The sequence below is a fragment of the Suncus etruscus genome, chromosome 5, assembly GCF_024139225.1.
Source record: "Suncus etruscus isolate mSunEtr1 chromosome 5, mSunEtr1.pri.cur, whole genome shotgun sequence".
In the NCBI taxonomy this organism is placed as follows: Eukaryota; Metazoa; Chordata; class Mammalia; order Eulipotyphla; family Soricidae; genus Suncus; species Suncus etruscus.
The window spans coordinates 79,285,601-79,298,195 of NC_064852.1; the positions used below are offsets into that span (position 1 = coordinate 79,285,601).

Below are 12,595 nucleotides of genomic sequence, written 5' to 3' on the forward strand. Positions count from 1 at the left end.
TCCCTCCCTTCCTCCCATCCTCCCTCCCTCCCTTTCTCCCTCCCTCCCTTCCTTCCTCCCATCCTCCCTCCCTCCATACCTCCCTCCCTCCCATCCTCCCTCCCTCCCTTCCTCCCTCCCTCCCTTCCTTCCTCCCTCTCTCCTTTCCTCCCATCCTCCCTCCCTCCATACCTCCCTCCCTTCCTTCCTCCCTCCCTCCCTTCCTTCCTCCCTCCCTTCCTTCCTCCCTCCCTCCCTTCCTTCCTTCCTCCGTCCCTCCCTTCCTTCCTTCCTCCCTCCCTTCCTTCCTCCCTCCCTCCCTCCCTTCCTTCCTCTTTCCCTCCCTTCTTCCCTTCCTTTCTTCCTCCCTCCTTCTCTTCCTTCTTCCCTTCCTCCCTCCCTCCCTTTCTCCCTTCCTCCTTCCCTCCCTCCCTTCCTTCCTTCCTTCCTTCCTTCCTTCCTCTCTCCCTCCCTCCCTCCCTCCCTCCCTCCCTCCCTTCCTTCCTTCCTTCCTTCCTTCCTTCCTTCCTTCCTTCCTTCCTTCCTTCCTTCCTTCTCTTCTCAAATTCCTTCCTCCCATTCTCCTTTTCGTTCTTCTTTCTGAAAGGCATAATAGAACTGAAACTGTAGTTTGGGCCAGTTTAATTTGAAAAGCAAGTTTTAATTCTCAGGATTATTAATGATCTAGGTAGTTCACTGTCATATATACACCAGAAAACATCCAAGACCAAACCAAGTAAAACACTTTTTTTTTTTTTGCAAGTAAAGGAACAGGGAAAAGGGACACAATTTGTTTTTGGTATTAAATTCATCTTCTAAACCTGCATCTCTTTGATGTTTTTATTAACTTCACCTAACTTTAATCATCAGAATTTGTCTTTTCCAAATCATCTCTAAATCCCCAATAAATAAGCAACTCAATATTTTACCAGTCCACTCTTGTGTCAACTTTTCCACAACTATACTCATCTCTGACACTGATAACTAAGACTTACTGTCTCTTTCCTTTCCCTCTTCCTTCCAAGTAAAACTTCACAAATCCTTTTTAGCTGCATCTGTAGAGTAGAAATGGTCACCCTTTCTCCTAGGATTCCATCTAACAGAATAATTATGACCAATAAAGAGCATTTTACTGTTCTTAGAAGTGAAGGAAATAATAGGTATCTTTTTTACTTGAATACACTTTGCTAAATTATTATTTTAAGTTGATCATTTATATATTAATAGATAGATCAAAAAGGAAAGACCTAAAAGAGAAAAGTGTTTGTTGGTTAAAAAATAAAACCCTCACATCTAATATATTCTAGGATTGAATGTAGTTCTACAACGAACTTTTTAACTGAAAAACCTATATAATTTCATTGGTGGTCTTGTATAGTCTAACTAAATTTCCAAGTTTGAGTTTTCTCATCTTTAATGCAGGGTAATCATTTTTACTTTACAGTATGTGGTACACAGTAGTTGCTCAAAATAATAGCGCATATAGATGATAATCTCAAACTTAATCTTACATTTATATAACAGTGAATCACTACGAAAAAATTTACATATGTATGGCTTGCTTTCATTGCCTCAAGTGCTGGAGAGCCAAAAATTTTTAGACACATTATACTTTTTGTGTGTATCATTTATTTATCATGTATCAGAAATAACCATCTACTAAATATTCATTCAAAAAGGAAATGTTGACTAGTTATTTAAGAGCAAGAAATCTTAGTAAGATCACGCTCAAATAAACTATTCAGTCACAAAAGATGCTCTTCAATAAAAAAGGGTAGTATAGTATCATTTGTATGTCCATCAGTGCCAATTAAAACCTCAATGGCACATCATGCTTTATGCAATACTTACAGTGAATCCTGTGTTGCTCTGACTATATTTATGGCCTCCCACTTGCCACTTGTAATTTGAATAGCATTTTCCTATAAAAAGACAAACATTATGTTGTGTGAAACTGAGCGTTATTTGAGCAACCTCAAGTGAATGATCTTTGAGTAGATAAATCTTGGAAGGAACGTACCACAGTATCTTTGATATAGTGAATATGTTTGTAGCCATCCTTGTCGCTAAATATTTTGTAGTATGAAATGGCATCAGAGCTGAAAACTGGTGTTGAAACAAAGAACTGTAATAAATGAACAGAGGTTATATTTAAAAGATAAACCAAACTAAAATTATAGATTGTTAAAAAGTATTGTACAGTTTAAGGACCAGAATGTTATGTATGACTCCTTGACCTTTATTTCTATCTGAAATTACATTTGTCCAGATTAAGAGGTTTCTGGTGATTCTGACTGGTTCTTGCACATTACAACTACATTTAATGCTATGACACACCATTGGTGTATCATGTTTAATTTTTGTTATAAGATTATATGACTTGACATAATGTTAAAAGAATTAAAGATAAATGTGGATGTTTCACAGTGTTCAACCTCAAATGGTGTATTTGATCAAATAAATAGTATTATTAATGCTCATATTTATTTCAATTCTTTACTTAATGCTAGGCATTCAGTGAAGACATTCTGTTTTTGATTTTCGTAACATGGTTATATAAATGTTAATTTTTATGATATTTAGCCCAAATTTTCTCTTCAGTTTTTTTATATTACTTTCCATCTACCTCTCAATAAAGACATTTTAAAGATTAAAGTATAATGATCTGTTGACAAGTAGTCACAATTTTTAATGGTATAAAGAGACTTTTCACTCATAGCAAAATGTATTGCCAAGGACAAACAAGTGGCAAATTCATCTTGGATTGGGAAATAGAGAAGACTTCACTGTTTATCTCTATGCTCCTTCCAAGCCCAAATGTACACCCTCCTCATGATATAAGAGTAAACAATTCTCAGCATAGTGTGCTCTGAAAAAAAAAAAAAGCAAGTCACGTTTCAGCATGCTGTAGGTTCTGATAGATAAAATTTTACCAATGTTCTCATATCAAAATTTTATGATCTCATATCAAATTTTAGTCAGTACTTCCTTATTCATTGCATCAAAAAATAAATAGGTCAGAGAAAAAACAGAGTTTGCATGCAGAAATCACAGTCCTATCTCTGCACTATATAGTCCTCTAAACATTTTTGGTTATGGACTCCAAGCATCAGAATGCAGCCTAGATTGTTTAGCTATCTCTATCTCCACAGGGTCTGAGAAGCACTGCAGCTATACTATCTTATCTTAGTACTATCTTACACTGGGCTGTGTTGACAGAAATTCTCTGGGAGTGGTCTTGGGCCTGAGTACTGCTTGGGAGGCTCGAATCAACAAACAAAAAAGAATATATTATATTTGCTATCTAAGATTACCTAAGGAAGTGTTGGTCTCTCTTTTATAGAACAGCTAATCTACAAATAGTTCACAATACACTCTCTAGCCTAAGTTACATAATAGTGATCCAAGACATTCACATCTCGTGGTACTGAGCCAAGCAAAAGACCACCAATGCTAAAAAGCAAGAACGTTCAACCTGCTTTTACCTAGTCTGTGAAACATTTTTAAGCAAAAAGAGAACTGGGAAAATCTAATAGTTCTCTTTAATGATGGTACAATATGTGATCTGACACTTGATTCTTTTTAATAAAACTGATGATTGTGATTGCATGGTTTTAGGACATAATTTTATCTGATGTTGTATCTGTAATGGCCTAGATATTATTCCCTATTTTTTGTTTACCTTTTCTTGGAGGGTTGGGTTACACCCAGTAGCTCTTAGAGGTTCCTCCTTGCTCTACGCTCAGAAATCACTCCTGGAAGGCTCGAGGAACCATATGGGATGCCGGGATTTGAACCATCATCCTTTTGCACTCAAGGCAAATGCCCTACCTCATGCTATCTCTCCAGCCCCTTATGTTCATTTCTAATTTGAATGTAATTAACTGAATGCATCTCTTTTACTGAAAACAAACTTCCCCAATAACATTGTGTCCATTGTGTCAAAAGGTGGGGTCTTTCCTAGATTATTAGAGAAGATGGTTCTTTTTGGGGAGAGGGGTTGGGCCACACCCAGTTGTTTGGAGGCACTCAGGGTTACTCCTGGATATGCACTCAGAAATTGCTCCTGGATTGGGGTACCATATGGGACGCCGGGGGATCAAAATGTGGTCCATCATAGGTCAGCTGCATGCAAGGCAATTGCCCTATTTCTGTGCCACTGCTCTGGCCTAAAGAAGCTGGTTTTTAAGCACAAAGTCTTTGTAAATAGAGGAAGTGTTCTTTTAATGAACACTAAGTTTGCTTTCTCTGCACTTTTCTCTGCCATGTGAGGATATATTTAGACTTTGGCAGTCTATAATCATGAAGAGTTCTCAACAGGGCTTGGCTACCTTTGCACCTCAATCTCTGAATTTCAGTCTTCAAAACTGAGCAATGCATTTAAGATTTAATTAGACACGTAATATGGGGTACTATTTATTAATAGTAGTCCTAACAGACCAAAGCAGTGACCCTAGTTAGAAATATGATCTTTTCAGATTCTAAGTCTGAATCATGTATAATTATATCTTATTTGATGCACCTTAAATCCAAATAAGGATAATTTTTTCATAAGAAAAGGAAGAACAAAATAATACAGAAAAACATAGGACAAAAAAGATGGGTACAGAGGGTGAGCCACTAAGCTTCAAGCCAAATAAATCTAAAGATTGCCCTACAACTACCAAAAACTAGAAGAGTTAAAGAGGTTTATATTCCCCTATAGATCAAGAGACTACATGACCTTGCTAACAGTTGAACTTTGAAATTCTAGATCTAGACTCTATAATAGTGCAAAAATAAAACTTCTTCTATTATAATTATGTCTGCATATACATATACATGTGAATATGTATATAATACATATATATGTTATGTTATTGTGGGGATGTAACATCCAGAGGTGCTTAGAAGAGATGATAGTATCATAGGGAGGGACTACAGAGCATGAAAACCTGCTAAGCTTTGCAAAAGCCGGCTCCCTGTGTGTGACACCAGGTGGGGAAAATCCGCGAAAGTACACCGGCCCAGTGGGGCCCAACTGTGAAAAACTGTGAGTGTGACCTGTCTATGTCTGTCTACTGTCCTTTTGCATGAAACTCTTGCGAGTGGGGCAAAAAGAGGCTCCAGAAACCTCGCTCGCCCAGACACCATTTTCAGGGAGGGACTACAGAGCATGAAAACCGGCTAAGCTTTGCAAAAGCCGGCTCCCTGTGTGTGACACCAGGCGGGGAAAATCCGTGAAAGTACACCGGCCCAGTGGGGCCCAACTGTGAAAAACTGTGAGTGTGACCTGTCTATGTCTGTCTACTGTCCTCTTGCGTGAAACTCTTGCGAGTGGGGCAAAAAGAGGCTCCAGCGGAGCACGGCTGCTCCGCTTCGCTATACAGCCGTGCACTCCTTCTAAGGAAAGAACTCCATTGCAACAAGAAGGAAAAATCACACTAAGAACGGCTCTATATCACAGAAGCAAACTTTACTCTCCGGACTGTCTTCTCTGTTGCATGCTCGGGCCTAAGATTTGACCCAGTGTGAAGCTTCATCCACGGAGGACTCCCCTCACTTAGAGGCAAGTCAGCCCATCCAGAAAGGGAGGAGCCAGAGGAGTGTGCTGCCTGCATCATATAGACAATGAATACCACCACAACACGTAGAAAAACCCACAATACAAGTGTGACAATGGGGAAACAACGCAGGCCAGCATCAGACATAGAGAATGAAGATGACAATTCTGAGGACCAGATAATGACCAACCAACTAATCAACCTCTCAGATAAGGACTTTAGACTAGCAATATGGAAGATGCTCAACAGACTCCAAGAAACCATGGATCGAGTTGAACAGAACACTAATAAGAACCAAGAAAATATGAAGACAGAAATCACAAAACTCCAAACTGAAATAACATGTCAACTAACAGGACTGAACAAGTCAGTAAACGAAGTGAATGACAAAATGGATAAGCTCTGGGACAGGGTATCAGAAGCTGAGAATAGACTTGGTGCTGTGGAAGATGAGATACATAACAATTCCATACAGCAGGAGAGATTGGACAAAAAACTTAAAGCAAATGAGCAGACAATGGAAAAATTAGTCAAAGAATGGGAACAGATGAAAATAGAAGTCTATGATAAGATCAACAGAAATAATTTAAGAATCATTGGAGTCCCAGAGACCCAGGAAGAAAATTTCCAGGAAGAATCAATGGTCAAGAACATCATTAAAGAGAAACTTCCAGAGCTAAAGAATATATGTGATCAAATCCTGCATGCCCGAAGAGTACCAACCAAAAGAGACCCCAGAAAAACTACCCCAAGACACATCCTAGTCACAATGACAAATCCCACAGATAGAGACACATCCTAGTCACAATGACAAATCCCACAGATAGAGACAGCAAGATCAAAAGGGGAAATCACGTTCAAGCAAGCTTCCCTGAGATTTACAGCAGACCTGTCACCAGAAACACTCAATGCCGGAAAGCAGTGGTGGGATATTGTGACAAGACTGAATGAAATGAATGCTTCACCCAGAATACTATACCCAGCAAAACTCACTTTCCGATTTGACGTAAGAATACATGGCTTCACAGACAAAAAACAGCTCAGAAACTTCACAGACACAAAACCAGTCTTAAGAGAAAAACTGAAAGACCTAATCTAAGACAAGACTACCCAAAAGACACACCAAATTTTGAAATAAAGATGGCGTTAAATCCCAGGACAATTCTTTCTCTCAACGTCAATGGACTAAATGCACCAGTTAAGAGACACAGAGTGGCTAAATGGATCAAAAAACTCAATCCAACCTTCTGCTGCCTACAAGAAACGCACCTGAATAGTCAGAACAAACATAGACTCAAAATAAAAGGCTGGAGAAAAATTATCCAAGCAAACAACACCCATAAAAAAGCTGGAGTGGCCATACTAATATCAGATAATGCAAACTTTATACTCAGGAAGGTTGTAAGGGACAAAGATGGACATTTTATATTAATCAAGGGGTACGTAGAGCAGGAAGAATTCACTCTCCTAAACATATATGCACCGAATGAGGGGCCAGCAAAATATTTAATACAACTGTTGACAAATCTGAAAAATAATATCAACAACAACACAATAATTGTGGGGGACCTTAACACGGCTTTGTCAACACTGGATAGGTCAACCAGACTGAAACCCAACAAGAATATACTAGTCCTGAGGAGAGAAATGGAAGAAAGAGGCCTAGTGGATATATATAGGACACTCCATCCCCAGAAACCTGGATACACATTCTTCTCCAATGTACATGGGACATTCTCCAGGATAGACTACATACTGGCACATAAAACATACCTCCATAAGATCAAGAGGATAGAAATTTTGCAGACTACCTTTGCTGACCACAAGGCTCTGAAATTATTTGTGAACTCCAAAGGGACTCAGAAGAAACACTTTAACACCTGGAAGTTAAACAGCCTCATGCTCAATAACCAGTGGGTCCGAGATGAAATCAAGGAGGAAATAAAAAGGTTCCTGGAAACAAATGACAATCAAGACACAAACTCTCAGAACTTATGGGACACAGCAAAAGCAGTACTGAGAGGAAAATTTATAGCTTTGCAAGCACACATCAGGAAGGAAGAAGGAGCTTACCTGAGTAGCTTAATGACACAGCTAATAGAACTAGAAAATGCTCAACAAAAGGACCCAAGAATAGGAAGACAGAAGGAAATAACAAAGCTGAGAGCAGAAATCAATGAAGTGGAAACCAGAAAAACAATCCGAATGATCAACGAAAGCAGAAGTTGGTTCTTTGAAAAAATAAACAAGATTGATAGACCACTGGCAAACCTAACAAAGAAAGAGAGAGAGAGAAACTTGATAACTCGTATCAGGAATGAAAAAGGAGAGATCACTACTGATATGACAGAGATTCAAAGGGTAATCAGAAACTACTTTGAAAAACTCTACGCCACTAAAAATGAGAACCTGGAAGAAATGGATAAATTCTTGGACTCTTATAATCTTCCACGGTTGAAGGAAGAGGATGTAGCATATCTAAACACCCCCATCACCATTGATGAAACTAAAACAGTAATCAAATGTCTGCCGAAAAACAAAAGCCCAGGTCCAGATGGATTCACTAATGAATTCTATCAAACTTTCCAAGAGGAACTACTGCCAATATTGGTAAGATTCTTTCATGAAATTGAACAAACAGAAACACTTCCAAATAGCTTTTATGAAGCCAACATCACCTTGATACCTAAACCAGACAGAGACGCTACCAAAAAAGAAAATTACAGACCAATATCACTGATGAATGCAGATGCAAAGATCCTCAACAAAATCCTGGCAAATAGGATTCAATGCCTCGTTAAAAAGATCATCCACTACGATCAAGTAGGTTTCATCCCAGGAATGCAAGGCTGGTTTAACATCCATAAATCTATCAACATAATACACAACATCAATAACAAGAAAAATAAAAATCACATGATCATATCAATAAATGCAGAGAAAGCATTTGATAAGGTCCAACACCCATTCTTGATCAAAACTCTCAGCAAGATGGGAATGGAGGTAACCTTTCTCAATATAGTGAAGGCCATCTACCCACAAGCCAGTGGCAAATATTATCCTCAATGGAGAAAAACTGAAAGCCTTCCCTCTAAATTCTGGCACAAGACAAGGCTGTCCTCTCTCACCACTCCTATTCAACATAGCACTGGAAGTACTTGCTATAGCAATTAGGCAAGATAAGGATATCAAGGGAATCCAGATAGGAAAGGAAGAAGTCAAGCTCTCACTGTTTGCAGATGACATGATACTCTACTTAGAAAACCCTAAAGACTCTATCAATAACCTTCTAGAAACAATAGACTCATATAGCAAGGTGGCAGGCTACAAAATTAACACACAAAAATCAATGGCCTTTCTATACACCAATAGTAATAAGGATGAAATGGACATTAAGAAAACAACCCCATACACAATAGTGCCACACAAACTCAAATATCTTGGAATCAACTTGACTAAATATGTGAAGGACCTATACAAAGAAAACTATAAAACTCTGCTCCAAGAAATGAGAGGACACGCGGAAATGGAAACGCATACCCTGCTCATGGATTGGCAGGATTAACATCATTAAAATGGCAATACTCCCCAAGGCATTATACAGATTTAATGCCATCCCTCTAAAGATACCCATGACATTCTTCAAAGAAGTGGATCAGACACTTTTGAAATTCATTTGGAACAATAAACACCCTCGAATAGCTAAAGCAATCATTGGGAAAAAGAATATGGGAGGAATTACTTTCCCCAACTTTAAACTGTACTACAAAGCAACTGTTATCAAAACAGCATGGTATTAAAATAAGGATAGGTCCTCAGATCAGTGGAATAGGCTTGAATACTCAGAAAATGTTCCCCAGACATACAACCACCTAATTTTTGATAAAGGAGCAGGAAATCCTAAATGAAGCAGGGAAAGCCTCTTCAACAAGTGGTGTTGGCACAATTGGATAGCCACTTGCAAAAAATTGAACTTAGACCCCCAGCTAACATCATGTACAAAGGTAAAATCCAAATGGATTAAAGACCTCAATATCAGCCCCAAAAGCATAAGATATATAGAACAGCACATAGGCAAAACACTCCAGGACATTACAGGCATCTTCAAGGAGGAAACTGCACTCTCCAAGCAAGTGAAAGCAGAGATTAACAGATGGGAATATATTAAGCTGAGAAGCTTCTGCACCTCAAAGGAAATAGTGCCCAGGATACAAGAGCCACCCACTGAGTGGGAGAAACTATTCACCCAATACCCATCAGATAAGGGGCTAATCTCCAAAATATACAAGGCACTGACAGAACTTTACAAGAAAAAAACATCTAACCCCATCAAAAAATGGGGAGAAGAAATGAACAGACACTTTGACAAAGAAGAAATACACATGGCCAAAAGACACATGAAAAAATGTTCCAAATCACTAATCATCAGGGAGATGCAAATCAAAACAACGATGAGATACCACCTCACACCACAGAGAATGGCACACATCACAAAGAATGAGAATAAACAGTGTTGGCGGGGATGTGGAGAGAAAGGAACTCTTATCCACTGCTGGTGGGAATGCCGTCTAGTTCAACCTTTATGGAAAGCGATATGGAGATTCCTCCAAAAACTGGAAATCGAGCTCCCATACGATCCAGCTATACCACTCCTAGGAATATACCCTAGGAACACAAAAATACAATACAAAAACCCCTTCCTTACACCTATATTCATTGCAGCACTATTTACCATAGCAAGACTCTGGAAACAACCAAGATGCCCTTCAACAGACGAATGGCTAAAGAAACTGTGGTACATATACACAATGGAATATTATGCAGCTGTCAGGAGAGATGAAGTCATGAAATTTTCCTATACATGGATGTACACGGAATCTATTATGCTGAGTGAAATAAGTCAGAGAGAGAGAGAAAAACGCAGAATGGTCTCACTCATCTATGGGTTTTAAGAAAAATGAAAGACACCCTTGTAATAATAATTTTCAGACACCAAAGAGAAAAGAGCTGGAAGTTCCAGCTCACCTCAGGAAGCTCACCACAAATAGTGATGAGTTTAGTTAGGGAAATAACTACATTTTGAACTGTCCTAATAATGAGAATGTATGAGGAAAATGGAGAGCCTGTCTAGAGTACAGGCGGGGATTGGGTGGGGCGAAGGGAGACTTGGGACATTGGTGATGGGAATGTTGCACTGGTGATGGGTGGTGTTCTTTACATGACTGAAACCCAAACACAATCATGTATGTAATTAAGGTGTTTAAATAAATTAAAAAAATAAAAAAAATGAGATGATAGTATCAAAGATTAAACTCTGGGCCTTCTAATACAAGGTATGTTTTCTACTACTTGAACAACATTACCATACCACCAGCTATATTTATTATTTTGAGCCATCAAATTTGCATTAATTTTGATAGCAATCTTAGGAAACTGATACAGTATCATAAGTCTTTGGCATAGAATGGACTGTCTTGTCAAAATAAAAAATAAAATGGTGAGGAATTGCTTGCTGATTACTTGATTTCATCATTAGTTTTATTAATAAGACCACCCTTTGGGATAATTTTGTGTATTGTGATTATTAACACCATCAAGTAAAAATCATCAAGAGGACAATAATAAAAATTTATGACTTTGTGGATTCAATGTAATTTGTATACATCTGCAAAATCATTTTCTCATTTTTATTTCAGAATGAATTTTTGTCATCTTAATAAAAATATAATATAGGAACTTTCTAGTAACTGCATAATAGAGTTCTTCCCTCACACCTCAGAGTCTAAGAGAAAAACAGACTCTTATATGTTCTTAACTCCTAAAATGAAATCAGAATTTTAAAACAGTTATTAAAAAGCCACAGTAGAAAAGTATTCTCACACTTGTAATGAGGAGCTTTAGAAAAACTTTTGTTTTGGGCTAAAACTTAATGTTTTATTAAAAATAAAAAAGAAATAGTGCAGAGAGTTATGCTTTAAAATATAATAATCAGACAAACAGGAAGGATATTTCTGCTAAACAAAGACTGTTATCACCTCTCCTGTTAACACACACATAGAAGACAGCTGCTTTTGATGAACAGATAACTTGGGTAAGGTAAAGAGAGTGTGAAATATTTCCGCATTGCAGATCCGGGGCCATAATGTATCCTGAGTTAAGTGCTTCTCACAACACATCACACCTGGAACCTAGATAAGCATGCATAACTGGGCTATCTCAACATGACTTCTTCATAGTACCTTTTATCAGGCATAGATTTTCTGATGTTACTGTCCTTCAGTAAAGTTCATAGCCATTTTTTATATTTTTATTTAAAAAGTATTTATTACCTAGGGGCCTGAGAGTGTAGCAGTGGTAGGGCATTTGCCATGCACACAGCTGACCTAGAACCGTGGTTTGATCCCCTGGCATCCCATATGGTCCCCCAAGCCTGGAGCATTTTCTGAGTGCATAGCTAGGAGTAACCCCTGAGAGTCACCAGGTGTGGTCCCCCCAAAACAAACAAACAAAAAAGTAAAGTATTTACTATCTAGAGATGATTTGTTGCTATCATAACTAAATGAGCTGAGCTCTTACTTCTCTAAAATCCAGGATGCCTAAAGGATTTCAAGATGTTTCTTCAAATAAAGTAGGTATTCATAAATTGAGTAATTACACAGTAATTTAGAAGTGGCTCTGCAGTGTTAGTATTAACTTATTTTTTCCAGATTTTAGTAATAAATACTAAGAGTTCTAATTTAAAAACTTCCTTTTGCATGTCTTCTACAAGAGAAAAGAAAAATAATTTAAATTGTCCCTTGGTCTTGTTTTTCTAATTAAATATCAAAAAAGGCCATTTTCCTCAATTAAGATACCAATATGTCATTCTAGGAAAAGTAATGTGAAAAAATTTTAATAAACTAATTTTTAGTTCTTTACAAATAGGTGAAGAAACAACTACTTTAAAACAACTATTTTCAAATTAGTCTTTAAATTTATACTGCCATTTTCAGTACAATATCTATATACATAATCTAAACTGTCATATATATGTATATATTATATAGTATCTAAGCAATTGCTTTGGAAAGGCA

At 37.8% G+C, this 12,595-nt stretch overlaps 1 protein-coding gene across 1 annotated transcript in view; it reads right to left on the bottom strand.

Moving 5' to 3' along the window:
* Nucleotides 1–12,595, bottom strand: part of FAP (fibroblast activation protein alpha) — a 93,939-nt gene that overhangs the window by 33,785 nt on the left and 47,559 nt on the right. The window contains exons 13-14 of the mRNA XM_049772866.1: nucleotides 2,000–2,104; nucleotides 1,831–1,901 (exon numbers count right to left, since the gene is read on the bottom strand). Of these exons, the coding sequence (XP_049628823.1) occupies nucleotides 1,831–1,901; nucleotides 2,000–2,104 (176 nt within the window). The remainder of the gene's footprint in view (nucleotides 1–1,830; nucleotides 1,902–1,999; nucleotides 2,105–12,595) is intronic.